We start from the raw sequence: 24,873 nt of genomic DNA on the forward strand, positions 1-24,873 counted from the left end.
ACATAGGCTTCTTAGCAGGAGGTTCAACTGATTTGGTTGAAGAGTATGACTTGCGTTTCACTGCTTCTCTTTTCTTAAAATCTGGCAGCAACTCATCTATCTGTTTTTTTTTTCTTTACGCTTTTTGAGCAGAGTTTCAAATTCAGGCCCGAACAGTCCTTCCCCTGAAAACGGTAAATCAGTAAATTTGTCACGTAATTCATACAAGGAAGTATCTGTCATTGCCAAAGTCCTCCTAATTATATGAAACAATGCTCCTGTTCTACCAATCTGATCCATACATTTAGTAGTGATAGAAAAAATATCTTTCACCTGCTTTTCAAGATCTGCAGATTCAAATTCACTGGATCGAATCGTCTGAAGAAGGTTTGCCAAGCTTTGTTGCATATATGCCTGCATGATTATTCCTACACGAGCAGCGTGTGAACCTTTGTAAGCTATGCGCTCAACCATTTTACAGGGCTGTGTGTACAAACTTACCATACCTTTTGGTTTTGAATTTGAGAATGAAGCTTTTTCTCCATGCTTTCTAATTAAAAGAGTTTCAAGAATAGCATCTATAGGTGGGACCTGCAGAAACGTTTCTGTGTCTGCACTTACCGGAAACTGTTCCACCACATCCTCTCTGTATGCTGTCATGAAATTGGGGGATTTAGACCTGTAACTACTTGACAACATTGCTTTTTGAGCACTATCTAAAACAATACCCATTTGTTCTGTTTCTTTGTTTGGTAAGAGAGCATCATTCCCAAACAATTCAACCAAACAACTTTTTGATTTTTCACTCAATTTCGTGTCAGTAGACTGTCTCTGTAATTCTTTTTCACAGTCACAAAGATATCCATCAATAGATTTATTCGATGAAATAGAAATAGTGTCATTTCTTTTTCTATCCGAAATTTCGTACATGTCCAAATTTTCACTATCCGAATTTTCATTATCTGAAATTTCCGGGTTTACCGGGGCATGTTTGGAATTTATAATTTCGAACAGTTTTTCAAATTTACTGTCCACCGAGCAGAATTTGGATTCAAATTTCTCCTCTAACTCCTCATATTTAGATTTACGTTTCTTATTATTGTTATTGTTCTTATTCGGCGTTTTCGCAGGAAGTACGTGATTCCCCTCGCTATGATTCTGCGTTTGTGAACGTGTTGGCGACGGTTCATAGTCAAGGATTTCCCCGTCTTCTTGTTCTTTAGAACGACGGATTTGTTCCTCTGACATGATAAAACTTCGGGCAAATTTTCAAAACTTTGCCCAAAAACTTTCTTAAAAAAAAACAACAAACCAAGCAGAAAGAAATGAAGCGAGCACAAAAACACGTCCGATTTGTAAGTCGCCGAAACACGAAAGTGAGATCACGCGGTGTTTTCGTAGGGAGGTGCTGATTGGTTATCCCAGAATGAGGCTTTGGAAAAACCTCACTTCCGGATAAATCAAAACAAGCGAGTCAAAAAGTAGGTCGAAAACGAAATTCTGAATGTAGCGTTCTAGGTAAGATTGTATGAAATAAAATGATAAATTGTTTTGCCCAAAGTGAATGATGAACCTGTCCATTTCATAAATTTAGCAATTTATTCGATCCGGTATTTTCGCACGATTAGATATTGTTTTTCATTATGTGTCATTGTGATATGATACTTAACAAGCTCTTACATTGATCTGAGTGCAGTAGGGTAGTGTGCACATATACTTCCTTGCTATTGAGGTAGCTATATCGAAAAGGGGGCTCTTTTTTACTATTAATAAAGATGTTGATATGCTTTTATTCTAGGGACCCCATCATAAACGGACAAAAGTCTTGAAGTTTATATACCGGTACTGGAATTTAAGGTAGTGGGCGCGTAACTGACAATGGTCAATTTTCGTGCGATTACGTATTCTTTCGGGGTATTTCGGCTTTCTTTGGTCACAACAAAATATTGCGTTGTCAATTAACAACCGGAAAATGCCGAAATCACACACGAAGAATTACATAATTGAACGGAAAATGCCGATTTTCGTTACCTCAAAAAAAGTGAACTGGGAACGTTTTTCTGGTCTCCGTGAACATAACATCAAATTACTTTTGCTTCAGCAAAGATAAATAGTTGGATACGAGAATCAAAGACATTGTGATAAGAAAAAGTGTCTAATAGCAGGGACATAAATAGATAATATGTAATACATTATTCATGCTAATAGTAAACAGAACGGAAATATTAAATATATGACATTAAATATGAGCTTTGAAGCAGCATTTTAGACTAAGCTGCTAAAAATAACATTATTTTCACACCTGTGTAAGAGCTTATGTACTAACAAATTAACATAGAAATATATGATTACAGATATTTACGGACGACTTTACAATTTTATCCCTACTGATTGAAACATGGAGGTGTTAAGTGCCGCAGAAATGTTTTCTCTACTTTATTTTCTACATTGCAGATTCTACTTATGACAAAGTGCATGTCAAAAAATATCATTTAATAGAGTATTTAGCAAATGTAGTTTGGAAATTTGTAGTGACTGCTTTTCATTTGGAACATGATTTGAAAGAAATGTCCGATTTAAAAATTGCCGGTAGCGCGTCTGAAGGCACTTTCAGTAACAAAGGTGATATGGACTTTTTGATTGTTTTGAAATGTATACATTGTTGTGAGCATTCTTTGCTAGGCATGTATGAGAATCAATTTGAAAGGAAATGTTTATTTGTTGCAGACAGAATAAATTCTTCACCTGGCTACGTGCTTATGTTGGGATAAATATCTTTCGTGGTGAAGTTTTCACTGCCAAAGTTTATGATAAATGGACAGGCAATTCAGGTATTATGTCGGCTTTTTGAATCTAAGATTCCGTTAGCAGATAATGTTTCTGCTATACCATACGAAGACAGAACTCTTCTAAAGTCGTGGGTGGAACGAAAAAGAGGTTACAGCTCGCCGTCGCAAGAGCTGATTTTAGAAATTTCGAAAATGTCTGGGAAGTTGGTACCTATAGGACGGAAAGGTTGTAAGCTTGAGCAATATGAATAGAAAATTGTTACACATTTGCGGGAAAAAAAATTAATGCATTCACTGAATGGAATGAAGTGCAGCTGATGTTGTATAAAACTCTCAAAGTTCTGTGCAAAAGGAACGTCAAATGTATGTCATCTTATATAATAAAAAACTTAAATCTGTGGCTAGCAGAAGCATTGCCTCAACATTTCTTTCAAGAAAAGTACTTTTTTGCTCTAGAATATGCTACGGTGACGACCTTACTATGGTGTGTAAAGAACAACACACTTCCAAACTACATGATTCCAGAAAGAAACTTAATTGCTGATAAACTAACAGAAGAAGAAAAAGATACTGTTGAAACGGAGTTGAACGAATATTTACCTCAAGTTAATTACAGTCCATTTTAGCGTTTCTATTGAACAAAAAACACGTAGTGCATTGGCTACTGAACTCTTGAAATTTTGTAGAAATTTGAGAGAAGGCAGAACGGTAAACTTTATAAAAGAATATCGGAAGAAAACCACTGAATGTTATTTAAAGAGTGATTTTGTAATGTTTATACTAAACAATATGTTTGACCACCCTGTTGTCAATTTTTCCATGTATACATATTGGTTAATTTCCAAGGATATATTAGATGTGAAACTTCCAGAAATCGAATCGGCATTTTTGTTCGACTTGGTGAAAACGATGTTGTGTGTTGTTCGGACTATACTACATGGGAATCTGGGATAACATTACTTTACGAATGTATAAAAAAACACAGAATTTGTTGCAAGGAAAGTACCGAAAACGGAGTGTATACATTACTCTCCATGTTAACTTACAAGCTTTGTTAGCGTAGACACACAAGTGTATTTATAGTTTCAGAGCAAAAGTCACACATCTAGGTTGCAACAGTTTATTGTTAGTGTAAGGTTTAACATCTGTGTCACAAGAGTTTATTGTCGGTGTAAAGCATAAAGTCTGTGTGATAAGAATATTCAAGTCACTTTTGCCTTTGTAAACTAAATCATTTTGATTAAAAATATATACGAGCTTTGCCTTTGTTAAATGAAAAGTCTGGGTTATGAGAATGAATGACCTGTGTCTGTGTAAGGTGAAACATCGGGACCATTAGTATATTCGTGCTTTGTCTTTGTAGAATGAAACATTTTGGTCATGAAAATAAACGAGCTATATCAATTTTGTCTATTGTCAAGGGGAAACATCTGAGTACGAACATATACGAGCTTTGTCTGTGTAAAGTAAAACATCTAAGTACGAATATATGCGAGCTTTATCTGTGTAAATTTAAACATCTGGGTAACGATAGTTTCCAAGCTTCTGTCAGTTTCAGGCAAACAGCTGTGTATTGAGGATATGTGTGCTTATTCTGTTTAAGATAAAACAATTCTGAAAGTTCTCATCGACAGTCAACATCGGCGTTAATGAAACTGTTCCATTAGGCAAAATATCTGCAAGCTACAAGTGACAAATTTAACATTGGCGTTAATGAAGCTGTTCCATTAAGCAAAATGTCTTCGAGCTACAAGTGATTGATTTAATATTGGCGTTAATGAAGCTGTTCCATTAGGCAAAATGTCTGCGAGCTGCAAGTGACTGATTTAACATTGGCGTTAATGAAGCTGTTCCATTAGGCAAAATGTCTGCGAGCTGCAAGTGATTGACTTAACATTGGCGTTAATGAAGCTGCTCCATTAGGCAAAATGTCTACGAGCTGCAAGTGATTGACTTAACATCGGCGTTAATGAAACTGTTCCATTAGGCAAAATGTCTGCGAGCTACAAGTGATTGATTTAACATTGGCGTTAATGAAGCTGTTCCATTAGGCAAAATGTCTGCGAGCTGCAAGTGATTGACTTAACATCGGCGTTAATGAAACTGTTCCATTAGGCAAAATGTCTGCGAGCTCATGCCGTGAATTCCCGGTCAAAATTACCACTTTAGATTTTCGCAGTAGAGAACTGTGGCAAGTCTATATCTGCATGTAGTTTTCGTGTGGCTATCGGTGTGTAACATTAACGTATTCGCATTGACCGTTAATTATAGGCTATAGCATTTATTTTTATCCATCGGTATTTAACAAGTTAGAAGAATTAAAGACCCACCAATACCTAGTGGTCTACCTTTTCCTCCCACATGAACTTTGTGCAAATAATTCTGGTAATACTGGTATCATACAACTATTCTACAAGATGACAGGTGGACAAGCTCAGTCTGGTTTTCATAACTTCATCTGCAAACTTACTACCATATCTTACACTGTATATAGAAACAAAGTGTGATCTAAACTCACCTTAATACATGAAGTACCGCGCATACTACTACATTAATTGAATAATATATTTAGTAATACATTGTCTTAGCCTTATATCTGTTACTGTCAAACTGTAATTAGACACTTGTTATTTCTCATTTCTCCATACAAAAATGTATAATTACAATTATGGAACAATCTGACAGAAGTACTTGATCTTCTAAACGAAGATCCGAGAATGACCCATTCTTAATCGTCTTCTGTACATTTTGATTTCCAGAATTGCTATTTTTATTTTACGCAATTCTATTTTTTGTTTATTTTAACCAATGAGACGATTTGTTTGAATGTCAAAGATTAAGAAAAATGTGTAGGCTGTCAGGGACTCGAATCCGAGACCAGTCGCTTACAGAGCAAGTGCTCTACCGACAGAGCTAACGCTTTACCGGCAGAGCTAACCGGCTGACACTTTACGTCATAAAAAATGTAACTATCAAAAACCCAGTCTAAATATAGATTTTTTATTCTTACAAAATGTTGTAAGTAAGCCTTCTGTCTGGCTAACGGAATGATCGTCAGAACGAGGCTATCAATAGCACGTTTTCAGATCCTAAGTATAGCGTAATAGGAGATGTACTTTAGTCAGACAGCATTATGGAAATACAAATGGTTACAGTTAGTTAGTGGTGTGTCTTTAAGGTAACTTGACAATAGCAACTACTGACCTTGACATTTTAAAGGGATAAGTACAAATATATATAACTCTCAAAGTTAGAATTGAAGCTCAAACAAGAGATGGCACTATTAGTGACAAACGCCCCCGAGGTTTGTCCAAGAATGCTACAGTTTGATGCGCAAAATATGCCAGAATAGTTAAGGTATGACTAATTTTTCGACAAGAGAAAAAATTTCTCCGAAGGTAACCTTGACCTTAGAGCTAGGGCCTGGGTCTTGAACATGACACACTAACTCATCATAGGGAAAATTGTGACAAATAAAGTTTGATGATGGCAGAGTTATTGACTGGACAAGAAACATAAATGTTAGCTTTTTAATCTAAGTTTGACTTTGACTTTGAAACTAGAGATTTTGGACTTGCGTCTGACACGTCAACGTTTATGCCATGTAATTTTAAAATGTCTTCATCGACGGAATAGGTATGGAACTGACAAGAAACACACCATGTAAACCGTTAACCTCTAAATGTGACATCGATCGTGGAGCTAGTGGTCTGGTTGTTATGCACGAGACGTTTTCTCGTTATCGGGGAATATTTCTGCTAATTAATTTCGAAATTTCTTGATTAATGACAGAGTTACGAACCGGATATGAAACAGACCCTTTTAACCTTTCACTTGACTTCTAAGTGTAAACTTGGTCTTGGAACTAGGGGTCTGGGTCTTGCGCGTAATCATTTTGTCGGGTCGAATCTACGTGAGTTTGTTTCATGTTTTGTCTTTGTGTGTGTGTGTGTGTGTGTGTGTGTGTGTTTTCTTTTCGTTTTCTTTTTCATTCCCATATTTTTGTTTCATTCTTCGATGGTTTGTATTTGTATGTATGCCTTTATATAAAACAACAGTATGTTTATTATTTGCATGGCTTAAATGCATGCATTTAGTCAATATCATCTTTGATATAATGGTAAACTTTTCTGACCTGCCATATCGGCTTATGATAGTGTTGTCACATAGTTCATGAAGGAATCTAAATGTTTACGAGAAAAAAAAATAATGTCGATGGTGAGTTTCGAACCCACACGGTAAAATATTTGTTTAGCATGGACTGTATGCTTTACCACTGAGCTAATTTGCAATTGGTACAAAATCTTAGAATATTTAGATTGTAACATGATTAATGACAGAGTTACGAATCGATTCTTAACCTTTCACTTGACTTCTAAGTGTAAACTTGATCTTGGAGCTAGGGTACTAGGTCTTGCGCGTAACACATTGCCTCCTTATGGTAAACATTTATGCCAAGTTGTTTCAAAACCCCCTCATAGATAACAGAGTTATATATGGGACACGTAAAGATCTATTATGATATGTCTTCTAAATATGACACTAACTTTGGAGCAAGAGAGCTGGGTCTTGCGCGTGACACATTGTCTGATTATAGTTACCATTTATGCCAAGATATTTCTAAATCCCTCCATGGATAGCAGAAATATGGACCGGACACAAAAATAACACTGTTAACACCTTGACCTTGGAGCTAGGGTTCTCATTTTGATAAACATTTATGCTAAGTACTTTTAAAACCTCTTGATGAATGGCAAAGTTACGATCCGGACACAAAAGAGACTGACTTTTAAGTGTGACCTTGACCTTGTAGAAAGGGGTCTGGGTGTTACACATGAAACGTCGTCTCATTAAGGTAAATATATTTATGCCAAACTATCCTCATGGATGACAGAATTACAGCACGGACAAGAATTTACAAAGTTACGGTCGGCATTAAAATCAAAGAACATACTGTAGTGTAAATAAAAAGTTATTTGCTGAAACATATTTAAATGATGTAAGGATGTTATCATTAAATAAAATCCTAAAATTATCTAATACAGTACATGCGTGAAAAAGATGCACAGAAATTACTACCGCGAACGTCTTTAATAAAAACATAATATATTAGGCCCTAACAAAATCTGAAAAATAGATTCCTCAGAAGCAACGAGGACAAAACAAATAGTAAATATTGCAGACTCGATTTGTTGTTGGTTTAATTTGTACGCTAGTCAGCAGTGTACATGTATTTAGATAATTTACAACCATGCTTTGCACGGAATGAATTTGCAACCATGCTTTGCACGGAGTGTCATGGATCAGAGGGATAGACTGGCTATATTCATCACTAAAACCCGGCAAACTGTATGAAATCTAAAGTGGTAGGATATTCATGGCATGGCAAGTGATTGACTTAACATCGGCGTTAATGAAGCTGTTCCATTAGGCAAAATGTCTGCGAGCTCTAAGTGATTGACTTTACATCGGCGTTAATGAAGCTGTTCCATTAGGCAAAATGTCTGCGAGCTACAAGTGATTGACTTAACATTGGCGTTGATGAAACTGTTCCATTAGGCAAAATGTCTGCGAGCTGCAAGTGATTGACTTAACATCGGCGTTAATGAAGCTGTTCCATTAGGCAAAATGTCTGCGAGCTCTAAGTGATTGACTTTACATTGGCGTTAATGAAGCTGTTCCATTAGGCAAAATGTCTGCGAGCTGCAAGTGATTGATTTAACACCGGCGTTAATGAAGCTGTTCCATTAGGCAAATGTCTGCGAGCTGCAAGTGATTGACTTAACATCGGCGTTAATGAAGCTGTTCCATTAGGAAAAATGTCTGCGCAAAATGTCTGCGAGCTGCAAGTGATTGACTTAACATCGGCGTTAATGAAGCTGTTCCATTAGGCAAAATGTCTGCGAGCTGCAAGTGATTGACTTAACATTGGCGTTAATGAAGCTGTTCCATTAGGCAAAATGTCTGCGAGCTGCAAGTGATTGACTTAACATCGGCGTTAATGAAGCTGTTCCATTAGGCAAAATGTCTGCGAGCTACAAGTGATTGACTTAACATTGGCGTTAATGAAGCTGTTCCATTAGGCAAAATGTCTGCGAGCTGCAAGTGATTGACTTAACATTGGCGTTAATGAAACTGTTCCATTAGGCAAAACGTCTGCGAGCTACAAGTGATTGACTTAACATTGGCGTTAATGAAACTGTTCCTTTAGGCAAAATGTCTGCGAGCTGCAAGTGATTGACTTAACATCGGCGTTAATGAAACTGTTTCATTAGGCAAAATGTCTGCGAGCTGCAAGTGATTGACTTAACATCGGCGTTACTGAAGCTGTTCCATTAGGCAAAATGTCTGTGAGACGCAACTGATTGACATAAGCAAAAAAAATAGTTTATACTGGATTTACAGTTTATACCAATTTATTTTAGTTTTAAATTAATACCATTTGTTTTGGCTCGACTGTGATGGAAACTATTAATTTGTTTGGACCACTCTCGAGTCCACTTCCTGGAAAAACCAGAACTGGTGTCAAATGGTCTGTACGTAATTTCATTTTGTTTCAGAGATCACAATTTTTTTCTACATTTTATGTTAAATACATTTAATATAATAAAGTCAAATGTTTATGTTTATATTTAATTATAGTTTTTATTGTTTGATATTTGTTTGCATTTTTCCTATAGTCATCACTGAATCAGCTCAAACTTTCATAAGTGAATATGTGCCTGTACATATCTGAGAATTTGTAAAACACAAAATGTATGCATGACGTTATATTTTCGACATTAATTTCTATATTCACATGATGTTTTTATTACAATTTGTTAACTGTATTTATGTTTTGTAAATACTACAATGTAGATGTTATTAATTTCTTTTTTCGCATGGTCTTTTTAATAAAATTTGGTAATTGTATTTATGTTTTGTACATTTATTTATTTATTTGGGTTTTACGGTGCACCAACACTAAAGTATATATGGCGCCAAACAGGACTACAAATTTTGGTTTCACATCTCATTTACATACTATCATGTAAATGTATAGAACAAAAGACCACGGGAAAGATTGGGCTATGATCCATTGTCCTTCCTCCTTAAATAAAGTCTTTATTTTTATCATTATTATCATATTTGAGAATTTGTAAAACAAAATGTATGCATGGTGTTATACTTTCGACATTAATTCCTGTTTTCACAAGATGTTTTTATTACAGTTTGTTAACTGTATTTATGTTTTGTAAATACTGTCGTGTAAATGTATATAACAGAATACCACGGGGAAGGTTGGGCCATGGCCAATTGTGCTTTCTCCTTAAATAAAGTCTTTATTTTTGTTGTTATTATCATCATATTAATGGACATGTGTGGTCGTTACGCTAGTGGACTCGAATCTCTGGCCTTCGGATGGAGCGGCCGGCACCGTATCCACTAGAGTGTCGCTCCCCTTGACGCAAACATTTCCGTGTGGAATCAATTATACATTCCATGTATTCTCGTATCGTACATTTTGACTTTGTCGTCTGCCTTCAATCATTGATGAGGCGGAAGTAGTATTAGGAATGAAATCAGCTGATGACAAGTAGGCATTTGCAAGATTTGCAGTGACTCGGCGGCCAAATGGACTGATAAAATGACTACAAACGAAATGCTAAAATGTATTCTTTATTACAATTGTGTAAATAAATAATATCTTTATGTATGTATATTAATATTTCATTTAACATATCTTCAACACAATCAGTACTTTATAACACTTATGAACGTAAGACTTTTCTATGTATTAGCGGAATGGGAAACATCTGCAAGTGAACTGCGAGTTCACGTAACGTTATTTTTATACGACAATAACTGCTTTTTAATGTAAAATGACAGAGGCTAGTCGCAACAGTATACGAGAGTTCGGACTGACTTTTGCACAATATTGAATAGACAATGGATAAATTATTGTTATGGAAGCCTCGTTTGTTTTTGTTTTGTCCTTATTTTTCGAAGGGTAATATATGTTTGTAACAAATTGTTATAATAGTTTGCTCAATGTCACTTTCATTGACAATGCAGCCTTGATACAGTTACCCAGTGGGCCATATTCTCTTAACTGCCAAGAACAGTGTTCTAAAAAATTCAAAGTAATCTTTTAATTGCTGTCAAATGAATTAAATAATACACTATTCTTGTACCCAGCACTTAGAGATTATCTAAAGTTGATAGGAACGAAGACGTGCCTTCCATTGTCGTAAATATTTATCACGTGACTTTTCTGTCTGCACTAGGTCTTATTTAAAACAGTCCGCACATATTTCATCCGTGCTATGCACATTTGCTATACGCACTTGCTAAGCACACTTGCTATGCCAACTTGCTATGCACATTCAAACATTCAAACTTGGCAGCCATAAACATTAACACAGTAACTGCTTTAAAACAACGACATAGACCGTGTGCACAACCTAAACCACTGACACCAGTGTAGAAAAAAAAATGTCATTGTACATGTTATATCTACTCCTATACTATAAAAACCGCGGTACCCAACGAAAAAAAATTACTTGCAATTTAGCCCATTTCAGTCGTACATTTTTCAGTTCGACAAATGGGTACTATGCATATTGAGCAACTAGTAATTTAACTTCCAACATGCACCAGTCGCATTTTCTTTCTTGTCTGGTGCCAGTGTCAACACACCAATACCACCTAACACACGTATATTGCTCAATGTAAGTATTTTGATTTTATCTCGAGATTCAACATGAAAGATAATTACATGCACAGTCAACAAGTCTCGTATATAATGCATAGCACAAAAATAGAAAATAACACATAACAAACGTTTTACAAATGCGGACGACAACATTGTCTGATAAAGTTTATGTGAGATATATAATTTTTACATACATATTGTATATATTCATACACTCTACCAGGATCTGAGTGAATATTGTCAAGTTAAAAATGCCAGAGATGTACAGCGGATACTACCCAAAAAATAGGGCCTAAAAAGACGAATATAAACATTATAGAGATGTTTTGCGGGTTGAACGATAAAATGACGTAAGTCATGTAACATAAAGCAGAAGATACGCCAGCTCTCCGTTCAGCCCATGATTTAACAATCTGAGACACTAAATAATGACGTGTTATATCGGTGGTACTGAGTGTCTGCTATTCAATGAGATATCAATGTAAAACCGCCTTATGAAATGGATAAATAGAACATTGAATTAAATATTGTATATTATGCAAGCCAATATAAGTTTCAAATTACTGTGTACAATTTATCCACAACTAAAACAAGAGCAATGTATATAGGTTCGTTTTAATGATTTTGTACATATATACAGTTGAAATTTGTTATATCTCGAAGGGATCGAGTGTATCTTCGAGATAACCGAAATTTGACTGAAAATGATATTTGGTGCTCTTTATTTCTGGGCAGGACTTGAAAATGTCTTTGAGACAGCAAGCAATTTCGAGATATCTAATTTCAACTGTACATTTTTGCAAAACTCTTTCTTTGCCACCATTAGACCAAGTTTGCCTCAAGTTTCCAAGAGCGGATAGAAAATCTTATTTTCAAATATCACGAGATACGAATCCGCTGATGAGGGAGTTTGGGGAGAGGGTCGGGGACATAGAATTTTGCAATATACTGCATATGTACAAAATCGTTGAAACGCAGCTATAGAAAAAAAACAATTCCGTATATGTGTGTGCGGAAGAAAAACGCAAAATAATATTATAGTATGATAGAATACACATATACAATTATGTAAAGTCTGTGTATGAACTGTGAACTCCATATATACGTTTATGTGATGCCAGTGAAATGAGCTATAATAAGACCAATGATAAGCACAAGAAAGACATAAAACACCAGTGTACATTAAACTAATCAGAAATGACAGGTTCTGTATCATTGGAACATTTACTCATTCACACTTCATAATATTGTTTATGTCATTTTCATCTACAAAGCATTGCTAAAGTTTCTATAAGATTGCTCCTTATATATTTTGACTATACTGGGACTACAATTCATGGTCCTACACTTTACCCTTAAATGCTGAGCGGTCGATTTAATCGACTCAACCTGAGGAATTTTCAGGAGCGTAAAATTTCACGTAAACCGGACAATACACAATAAGTCCTCGGATTTCGTACTACGCTTTCTGCTAACAGACACCGGGGACTGTTTAAAAACCGAAGTAAGATAATCCCTGCTCTCTCGCTGAAAATAAAGACCATCTCCATGTACCGGATGTGTCTACATTTCACGCGAATGATTCGCCGACGACAATCCCGGCATACGAAGGTTTCTTCTTGATCTGTGTGTTCATTATGTATCCAACATACGTCATGATGAGGTCGTCCATGTTGTGTCCCTAAAATATAACATATTGATATATAAAGTAAAAACTGAAATCTGTCAGGGCTGATCTGCACTGTTCTTTACAAGGTTTCTAGAATTCAAACACTTTTAATACAAACGAAGATAAAACATGTGAAAAATACACAGTAAGACTGATGAAATTAAAAAGAAATTCCCAAATGACACACATGTTTTGACAGAAACCTTGCAGAAATAGCAAGTTAAAAATAACACTACTATAACAGGGTGACCAATCCACGTAACCTTTTGGTATCGTACACACGAGGAAAATTCTCGATTCAAGTTATTTTTCTTATATTTCCCTTATTTCTTGGCAGACTTTGCATATTTTGATAAAAAAATTTGATAAAATGAAAAGCGTCAACAACAGGAAAATGAGTGATTTCCTAACTGCAAAGTGTCTTTCAAAAATTCTTGATATTTTTCTCAAACAATTCGTCATGCTGGTCGCAAAGCCACTATGTTGGTTTTGTCATGGCGCGGCTCACAGTGTTATAAGACAATATTGGTTAAGAGTTACAGCTGTTTTGTGCCATGGAAACGCTCGTTTTTTCTGTCTTCGACACTTTTTATTTTGTGTAAATCTATCAAGTCTACCAAGTAATAAGGGAAATACATGTGTAAGAAAAAAATAACCTGAATAGAGCGATTTCCTCCGTATGTACAATATCAAAAAGTCACGTGAGCTAGCCACCCTGTTATATTAGGGTTATTTTTGACTGACTATAATTTGCCATATTTCTACTTAAAAATGTTATATGCATCGAGCGATCTTTCCCGTGTGTACGATATCACGAAGTCACGTGGGTTGGTCACCTCCATGATAAACATCTATATAACATGTTAGCTTACCACAGTAGTCTCCATATACAGTTTGGATAAACTCGAGCCCTCTCCTATAACTAGAGTGAACGAGTAGTCGTCGAAAGCCCAGTTTGGAACTTTGTCGAAACTAAACATGTCAATCACTTCCTGTAACATAAATAGCATATATTGTAAACGTATTTGAAATGAGTTTTTATCCTCTTTCTAACACAAGTCGAATATATGAACATGTTCAATATGTATGGCTTTTAGTTAAATCGTTATCGAAAAAAATGTCGTTTGCGGACTTGGGTTGTAGATAAGTTTCTATTATCAAATCTGCCATTTCATTTCAATCTACAATTGGAATTGTTTATCTTGCTTACACGCCGATTGCATCCAACGAAAAAAGGCACGTCCTTTTGGGTCAGAGACCTATCACATATGTTACTAAACACCACTCTTTATCTGATAACTATGAGTTTTGAAAGGTTGCAAGTATGCTTGAAGAAACGTTGAATTGAAAATGAACAAGAAACAAAATTGTTTACCTTTGTGTTTGCATCTATCAGCCCCACTCCATTGTGACTAACAGCAACAAGAAGATGTTTTGGCATTGATTTTGTACTTCTTTGCTATAAACATAAATTAAAATATCAGCTTAAATATTTTAGTATCTTAGTACAAAAATAATATGCAAAGTTGAGTTGTCTTCCTTCATTCAAACTTGAGTTGTCGTCCTTCTTTAACCATATTACAAAAAACGTTGTAAACACAAGCCACCCCGGCAAAAATTGTCTGTTCGACTGACTACCAAATGAGTTCGAGAGTTCGAATTATCGAAGTTCGAGCGATCCGAGGTAGAACTATATAGAATAAAGAAGGAATAAATTCGGGACCGGGCGAAGAGTTCGAGCGATCCCGGGTGTTCGAAAGATCCGAGTTCGAGCCATTGAAGTTCAACTGTATATAGCATTGTATGCAATAGCTCTTCAATGGTTTGTTACGTGAAGAGCAAGGATTCCGAAACTCTAATAGTACAGTAGACCATATTGTTTCGCTAAATTTTCTTATTGATATGTATTTGTAAGAAAACGAAACTGTATTGCTCTTTTGTAGATTACAAGAAAGCGTTTGATTCCGTGTGTAGAGTAGCCTTATGGCGTATATTACACAGACATAATATAGATGGGAATGATTAAAGATTATCCTTAACATGTATTCTAAAGCAAAATCTTGTATTAAATCAGATAATAATGTGTCTTATTTTTTCTAGTCATGATCACTCTGGTGTAATACAGGGTGAAAATTTATCTCCTAGTCTATTTTCTTCTATTTTTGAATGATCTATTATAGTTTATGTCGGAGTGTTACCTTGGTTTTATCATTATTGTGTTTATAGGTAAAAGCTGCCAAGATTTTTAGTGGCAGCAAGAGAGGCCTGAAAAATATCCCAAATTTTTACTTAAACTTGGGGTTGTTGAAGACTTTTCTTATTTTGGTGTACAGTTTAACTAAAATGGCATTTCTTCTAAAACAAAGAAGAAACTTGGTGAACAAGCCGTGGAAGCTATATTTTTAGTTATCAAAAACACTTGTTTGGTACTATGATAGCCCGTATTCTATTATTTGGGTCGGAAGTCTGGGATATAAAGGAGTGTACTATTTGTAATCAGTTTCAGTTAAAAATTTGTAAAGTTGTTCTTAAACTTAAGCAAATCACGTCAAACTGTATGGTTTTCGGTGAACTTGGCGTTACCCATTTATCAAATTGAATGAAGATAAAGTGTATAATTCTTTCATAATGGCGCAGAGTGTTGTAGGTCAAGAATGAGAAAATGTGTTAGGTATAATACGATATAGACTTAGTGAAAACAATAATGAAAGTAACACATGTGGGTTACATTTGTTAAACATCAGTTAAAAGTTAATGGTTATCTAATTATTGGTTGAATCAGTATGTTGTTTCCACCAATAGTTTCAAATCAATTGTTAAAGCAAGACTGATGGATCAGTTTTAACAAAAATGAAATAGCAACCTACAAAATATGTCCAAGTATTTGAATTATCGTACATGTATATAAAAATAGTTATGATTTGAATAGTCTTTTAGTTCGTTTCTCTCCAGTTAAGCTATCACTTTATGTAAATTCATGTGTATAAACCATAATTAATTGAAAAGGGTCGTTTTATATCATTAGATGTAGGTTTACGTGCACCTCTAATCTCTTAGGAGATGAGTATTGTTAACTTTTTCAACGTAATCATTTCAGTTTATCAAAATCTCTCCCTCGTTACTATTACACACACATTAAAGTACATAAATCTGACAATCTAATGAACAAAAAAGATACAAAAATACATTGTGAACGGCATATTTTTGTGAAACTATAACACTAATACGTACTTCTATTCTCCACTATTTGATATGTATTAAACTCATGTTGTCTTGCACATCACTTAGCTTCGTCCCATTCAATGTAACTAAAGCATATCACCTTGTTTGCTTGTTTTGTAAATAGTTTTATGTTATGATCAGATGGCTACAGTTGGCCCTGATTGAGATAAAATCTTGAATCTTTAATCTTGGTTATTTAGCCCGGGTTACAGGAGTGTGTTCACTTCAGTTTTGTTACTATAGTAAGGTATATAATGATGATACATACCTTTACTTCGAAAAACACCGACCCGTATGTTGGCCATTTATGCAGTGATTTCAAAAATGCCACTTTTCCGTCCTCCTTTGTAGGAAACTTTAACTTTGATATACTAGCATGCAGCTCCTGTTGTGAATCAATGAAATAGGTTTATATCTCATAAAACGCTTAAACAATAAAGATGTATACTTTCACAAAAAATGTACAAAAAACATTGCCGATGTGTATTCTTTTGCATCAGCGTAGAAATGAAGTAGCTTTTTTAGATGAACGGCATGTAGATCAAAACCTACCTTAAATTTGGTTTTCTGTCATTTTTGTGTGTAATAATAATATTTTCCTTATTTCATTTATCCCACATTATAATTATTTTCTTCTTACCTCTTTCCATTTGTCAGGAGTCTTTTCTTTGAAAACTGACTTTGGTATCAAGTGAGTGAGGAGGTCCCTGAAAAAGGAAACGTTGTACACTGAGAAAGACTTATCTTGTTGAGCAAGAGACAGAAAATTACAAAAAAAAATATAAGTATAATAAAGTATGTCGACATGACGCATTTGCATCAAAAAGAGACGATTTTTTTAAAGAAATAATATAATATGCTTATGTCTATATAAAGTTATCAGTTACGGAAGAATATGTTTTGGAAGCAAAGAAAGCAATCTAGAAAAATAACAGATAATTTTATGATATAAAAATATAAAACTCGCACACACTCCATGGATATGTACAAAAGAACATTAAATTAATCCAATGATCTCAAAATACCAGCAATAATTACCACAATGACTATAAAACTTACCCCAGGTTGTCAAGTGGTTGCTTATCCTCTCCATATTTGGCTTTGAACAACAACGAGGAGAGATTGACAGCTTCCTCGGCAGAGCACTTGTGATATCCTCGCAAATAATTGGGCATTTCCTGCATAATGATAAATGGTTGGCCGTAAGTGCTTTAAAACATAAGGATATTTTTTTACATCAAATTACAATATTAAAAAACAGTTCGATTTGTTTGATCAAATTTATGTGGCAAATTTACACCGTTATTAAGATAACGAAATCATTCCGAAAATCGTTCTTTATTTGTTCTGGCAAACATCATTTCAAATCTGGATTGCAATCGGTGAAACATGCACGAATGCAGCACAAACGTCGACATAAATCAATCGTTTAGAAAAATGTAGTCTAATCTATAATTACCTGCGGAAAATGAAATTTTATGTCCGCCAGTTTGTCCTGACCAGGTATTGCATTCATCCAGATTTTCTTCATAAATATCAACATTGGTGGTGGTTGCGGTGGAGGGACTGGGGCTAATAAAATGACAGAGCATTAAATTTTGAAGTTTGAAACTTAATCTTGGGAGCTTAGACCGAGTAAATACCGTAAATACCCTTGTAAAATGTACACAGTGTAAAATGGTTACCCCGACTTATGGAACAAAACTGTTTCTGTCAGAATTAAAATGATTCTCCATCAAAGTGTTTATAATTACAGCTATCGCAGTAACGTTTTACACCAACATGCTTATTAGGCGTTAAATATCAGTGTTCAAAGACTTACTGGGAAAAATAATATGTTTATCAATCAGCTTAAAAGTAAATCTCTATGTAACGAAAGATGATATAAATATCAAGTATAATGAAATGCCTTTTTGAAAGGAACTATTCTGTAATTTATGCAGTTTTAGAAATACTGACTTTTCTAAATTAACACAAGCCAGTCAAGCGAACACAATATATTTTCGGACATACTGTAATTTGGAACAGTATGTGATAAGGATGGCCAAAACGAACATGTAAATTCCCCTTTATTTTTATTTTACTCTTGAAAAACGCAAAATCAAGTCCCAAAGGGCCTGCATTTTTTAATGAAACCATGAAATTTTATTTCAAAGAGATTAAATGATTTCATAGCACTTTAAAACCATACTTGGTTTGAAATATATCCTCCTGGGTCAACTATACTTACTGTCGTCAGTAGCGTGTTTTCGGTGCTGTCTTGTGTAATATTTTTGTATATGTGACAAGTCGTCAAAGAAATAATCCCAGTAGGCCACATTTATCACTGAAATTGGAAAATAATTTATTACAAATATGATCATTTTACATGGTGCTGTCCATGACTCTTAATAAAATGTAGTTTCGGAATGACACAAGGTGTTGTTTTATCTCCCCTACTGTTAATTTTCATTTTGAAATTTTCTCTTATTGGCCATTTTAGTCAATGTAAAGTGTATGCATACCAATATGTTCGGAACAATTATAATAAGTGTGTGTCTTAAATGCTTATTTGGGCAGTCCGTAATCAGACAATATCTAATCTGAGCAACTGCAAGAATATGTTTTATTTCATATTATAATATGTCACATGCTAGTACTATCTGAATAACGTCAACTACCATTCAAAGAAGCAAAGTTATATGTGCTAGCTTAAATTTTCTGGCTATTAATACATACGATTAATAAAACAAAATCGTTAATCGAGAATTTTACGTATAAATATTTGCTTATTGTCTTCATACAATACACTTAGTTTTGAAAAGAGAAGATAAAAGGATCGTATTAGAAAACAAAAGGGCCATGAAGGCCCTGTATCGCACACCTGACCTATTGACCTAAAGATCACCAAGATCAACATTCTGACCAAGTTTCATTAAGATATGGTCATATATGTGGCCACTACAGTGTTAACAAGCTTTTCTTTTGATTTGACCTGGTGACCTTGTTTTTGAGCCCAGATGACCCAATATCAGACTCATCCAAGATTTTATTGAGGGTAACATTCTGACCAAGTTTCATTAAGATTGGGCCAAAATTGTGACCTCTAGAGTGTTAACAAGCTTTCCCTTTGATTTAACCTGGTGACCTAGTTTCTGATCCCACCTGACCCAGATCTGAATCTGACCTATGGATCATCAAAATTAACATTCTGACCAAGTTTCATTAAGATACGGTCATAAATGTGGCCTCTAGAGTGTTAACCAGCTTTTCCTTTGATTTGACCTAGTGACCTAGTTTCTGACCCTACATGACCCAGATTCAAACTGGACCTTGAGATCATCAAGATTAACATTCTGACCAAGTTTCATGAAGATATAGTCATAAATGTGACCTCTACAGTGTTAACATGCTTTTCCTTTGATTTGACCTGATGGCCTAGTTTTTTGGCCTCAGATGACCCAATATCAACCTCGTCCAAGACTTTATTGAGGGCAACATTCTGACCAAGTTCCATTAAGATTGGGCCAAAATTGTGACCTCTAGAGTGTTAACAAGCTTTCCCTTTGATTTAACCTGGTGACCTAGTTTCTGATCCCACCTGACCCAGATCTGAATCTGACCTATGGATCATCAAAATTAACATTCTGACCAAGTTTCATTAAGATACGGTCATAAATGTGGCCTCTAGAGTGTTAACCAGCTTTTCCTTTGATTTGACCTAGTGACCTAGTTTCTGACCCTACATGACCCAGATTCAAACTGGACCTTGAGATCATCAAGATTAACATTCTGACCAAGTTTCATGAAGATATAGTCATAAATGTGACCTCTACAGTGTTAACATGCTTTTCCTCTGATTTGACCTGATGGCCTAGTTTTTTGGCCTCAGATGACCCAATATCAACCTCGTCCAAGACTTTATTGAGGGCAACATTCTGACCAAGTTCCATTAAGATTGGGCCAAAATTGTGACCTCTAGAGTGTTAACAAGCTTTTCCTTTGATTTAACCTGGTGACCTAGTTTTTGACCTCACCTGACCCAGATTTAAACTTGACCTATGGATCATCAAGATTAACATTCCGACCAAGTTTCATTAAGATATGGTCATACATGTGGCCTCTAAAGTGTTAACTAGCTTTTCCTTTGATTTGACCTAGTGACCTAGTTTTTGACCCTACATAACCCAGATTCAAACTGGACCTTGAGATCATCAAAATTAACATTCTGACGTAGTATCATGAAGATATAGTCATAAATGTGACCTCTATAGTGTTAACAAGCTTTTCCTTTGACTTGATCTGGTGACCTTGTTTTTGATCCCAGATGACCCAATATCAAACTCATCCAAGATTTTATTGAGGGTAACATTCTGACCAAGATTCATTAAGATTGCACCAAAATTGTGACCTCTAGAGTGTTAACAAGCTTTCCCTTTGATCTGACCTGGTGACCTAGTTTTTGAACCCAGATAACCCAATATCAAACTCGTCCAAGATTTTACTGAGGGTAACATTCTGACCAAGTTTCATTAAGACTGAGTTAAAATTGTGACCTCTAGAGTGTTAACCAGCTTTTCCTTTGATTTGACCGGGTGACCTAGTTTTTGACTCCAGATGACCCAATATCAAACTCGTCCAAGATTTTATTTAGGGAAACATTCTGACCAAGTTTCATTAAGATTAGGTCAAAATTGTGACATCTAGAGTGTTAACAGTCAAATTGTTGACGACGGACGGACGGACGACGACGGACGACGGACACAGGGCGATCACAAAAGCTCACCTTGAGCACTTTGTGCTCAGGTGAGCTAAAAACAAGATCAGAAAAAGAATCAGTATTAATCCAACTTCTCTTTTACCACATGCAAAATATTATTTCTTTATCATGCACCGAAAACCAGGATATTATATGAGCCGTGCCATGAGAAAACCAACACAGTGGTTTTGCGACCAGCATGGATCCAGACCAGTCTGCGCATCTGCGCAGTCTGGTCAGGATCCATGCTGTTCGTTAACAGTTTCTCTGAATGCTATAGGCTTTGAAAGCGAACAGCATGGATCCTGACCAGACTGCGCGGATGCGCAGGCTGGTCTGGATCCATGCTGGTCGCAAAGCCACTATGTTGGTTTTCCCATGGCACGGCTCATATATGCTTAATATGCGTCTGTTTCCTAGTATCTGCAAATTACGCCAGAGGTCGCTTTTGTAAAAAGCTATAGTACATTTCTACTTGAGAACACTTCCCCGTTTATCAATATACATTTGCAAGAAGCAGTTTACGAGTACAACCGGGGAGGAAGGCTGGTCTAATCATTTATCCATACCAACGCACAAGTACATGTACAAAAATGCCGTGGAAGAAAGACCCAAACTTATGACAGCCAAGTTTAAGGGACAGCGATGTTTCTTTTCTCCTCCCAATTTAATGAGAAAAACCACTATATTTTGAGCCCAGTCTAGCTTACAACACCCAAATCAGTTTTAGTTTTTACCTCGCATGCAACTATCAATGGATTTTCACCACTGAAATCTGCTCTGTTAGCTTTGAAATCCAATGTTTAAATATGAGTATCCAAAGCCCTTGTTAGTAAGTTTATGTATAACAATCCAGTCAAGACAAATTCCTGATAAATGGTTTTATAATTCAACCGAATAAACGAATTAGCATAATTTTAACCAAAGCATAGCAATAGATCATAACAATAGAAACAAAAGTTCCATTAGTAAATTATTTAGCCTTACCCGTATCAGCCGAAAATTCTTCAAAACAAATATGAAATGTTTTATATTGGTGTTCCCTGCTTTATCGACTTATTTCATCTAAATTAGCAGATATGTTAGTAAGCCATGGTTGATTTTACTTGCATTCCGTTTAGTTGCATATCAATAACAGACCTATATTTCAATGTGCATATTTATCAAAAAGAAATTTTTAGTCTTGCATCTAAAACGTAAATATTTCAATTAAAAGTGCGTCATTAGCCGATATCTGTTTTATTTAATATGTCATCACAAGCCTAGATATATGTATTTTCATTTTCTTACAGTATTAAACCCGTATACTTTCTGTAGACTTTTACAAAGCTAGAATATATAGTGCAAAACTTGATAGCTTTGAACACAAAAAAAAAAATCATTTGAACAGTGGACATCTTTTCTAAAATGAAATGACTATACATTATAAATTATGATTTTAAAAACTTAGACTTTATATACAGAATCATTTGGGTTTTATGGCTTTTATGGTGAGTTTATAGTCCCACCGACACAATTTAGGTCGTATGGCAACTTTTGGTGGGGGAAGACTTCATGTGACCTTCCGGCATTGTTTCAGACCTTTGTAAAACCACCGACCTTCCGTAAGCCATCTTAATGGCTTCCTCACATGAACAATTCTACACCTCCCCGAAGCGAGGTTTCGAACCCAGATCGGAGAGGGGCAAGTGGTTCGAAGTCAGTGATCGTAACCAAAAGGCAACAGAGGTCCCCTTTTGTGTATCTTAAATATGGAAAAGCACCTTTGGAAGCTCAGGACACAGACTGGTTTTCTATCAGAGGTTGTAAAATGTGAAACATCTCTTACGCCACTAACATCGGCGTAAGGAAAAATATGCAATTAGTATACAAAAAAAATGTATATAGTAAATTCGAATGGAGTCATTACCAGAAGTAATAACACCACTGAGTCAAAGTAAGGGGCAATTTTTAAGGTCCTCTGATGAACTCCGAAGTAAATAAAATCATAAGAAGACCCATTTTTAAGCACAGAAAGCGGTCAAGCAAAAATAATAGTAGGTTAGATATGACTTAGTTTGTTTAATAAAGTCTATAAAAAGATCGTTTCAAAGCAAACAGCGCAAGCTAGCAAACTAATACAGCAGAAATGGCTTTATCATAGGAAATGAAATGTGCAATACATTCCCTAGCTCCGACGTAAGCGGTATTCTACGACTAGTCTAAATATACAAGGCATCGAATGGACCCCATAATAAGAAAAGATAAAAAAATTAAAAGAACGCTTAAGCCACGTTTTATTCATTTTTTTGACAGTATCATACCAGAGGATATGATTTAACAACTGTCTTTCCATATGATATGTCTGGAACGGTCATGGATTGACGGTATTCGATATCGCCTTATCATATACATTAATTGCCTTTAAGGTTCGGTCAATATGACGATTTATCGACCTGGAAAAAGTGATATCGACCGAGGATACTTTTCCAGGTCAATAAATCCAGTATTTTGCAGTGGTTGGTAAGTTTTCACAGTAAATGCACGCCGTCACACTGTTTTGACGTCTAAATGCCATGACGTCACAGCTTGAGGTTAATAAGTGTTTTTGGCTCCGCCTATGACTTTTTATCATTAATCATGTGACTACGCCTAGACCAATGGGAAGGACTATAAATATAGATTTAAAAATAATACGAAATTATCGGAGGAAGTGACGTCAGTAATAAAGAAATGCAAAGCTGGAAACAGAAGAGAGTGTCTCGGCCAGATGAAGGATGTACAAATAACCTGAAAATGAATATTCCCTGCGGAGACAGTTTATATATATATGCATAGCATGACTATGAAAGCAACAAAAACATGTTAATGTCCTAGCAAAGCATGGTTCACATACAGAAACGTGTACAATAGGCATTAAAGGTTATGTTTGTTTTATATTACACATTTAGGCATGTAGATCTATCAACACTAAACAAAGCTAATCATTTACATGTGTTCTGCATGTGAAACTGAGTTATGCAGTTTAGATTACTTACGTATAGCTTTATTTTCTACAATATTTATTTAATTGTTTTAATATAGATCTAATGTGATATTGGAAAGATGAAATGTGTTGGGTGTAAAGATGTATTTTGTTATTATTATTATAATTGTTACATTATAGAGCGCTCTACACTGTAAAATGTTAAGAGAATGCGCTTACAACATTCAGCTATTAAGAAAAATAAGTTATGCATTATTCGCAGGGAATTATAACTTTAAGCATTTAGATTAAGAATTATCATACTACTGCAGTATGCGAACAAGAAATGTTGTTGTTCTAGGAAATGGAAGTTTTCTTACGATTCTGTGCACATAATGACACATTGTTTACCAGGGCTCGTATTCATCAATAGTCCAAGTCTTCAATTTAGAACTGACTTTAAAACATAAAAACACATCAACATTTCTAGTTTTTAATTTAGAACTGACTTTAAAACACTAAAAATACATTTGCCATAATTTACTATACTGCCGAACTTTTCCACAGCTCTTTGTTGTAGTAAATACTATCCATGCGGCAAGTTTTATTAAAATCCGTACACGAATAAAGAATATAGGACAGGAAGTAATTTTAGCACTTCAAAATCCGTGTTTCTGACTTATTCCAGCTTTAAACTTAATGACAATCGGCAAAATACGTACCCCCTGTATACTATTTCTGCATTTTCCGGTTTTTACGGAAACATTTCCGTCCGAAGATAACCGACTGGCCTAACATGAATACGTAATCAGGCGGAAATTACCGACAGTCGCTACG

At 35.3% G+C, this 24,873-nt stretch overlaps 1 protein-coding gene across 1 annotated transcript; it reads right to left on the reverse strand.

Annotated features, from left to right (window-relative positions):
- Nucleotides 1–10,414: 10,414 nt before the first annotated feature.
- On the reverse strand, nt 10,415–24,124 carry LOC123555059 (myosin-VIIa-like; the record flags this gene model as incomplete). Its single annotated transcript, XM_053532778.1, has 9 exons — nt 10,415–13,144; nt 14,005–14,124; nt 14,508–14,591; nt 16,623–16,739; nt 16,995–17,061; nt 17,414–17,532; nt 17,814–17,926; nt 18,585–18,680; nt 24,110–24,124. Coding segments are annotated over 9 exons (842 nt in total), but the record flags the coding sequence as incomplete, so codon positions are not given.
- Between the last annotated feature and the right edge of the window lie 749 nt (nt 24,125–24,873).

The sequence above is a fragment of the Mercenaria mercenaria genome, unplaced genomic scaffold (assembly GCF_021730395.1).
Source record: "Mercenaria mercenaria strain notata unplaced genomic scaffold, MADL_Memer_1 contig_1766, whole genome shotgun sequence".
NCBI classification, from domain to species: domain Eukaryota; kingdom Metazoa; phylum Mollusca; class Bivalvia; order Venerida; family Veneridae; genus Mercenaria; species Mercenaria mercenaria.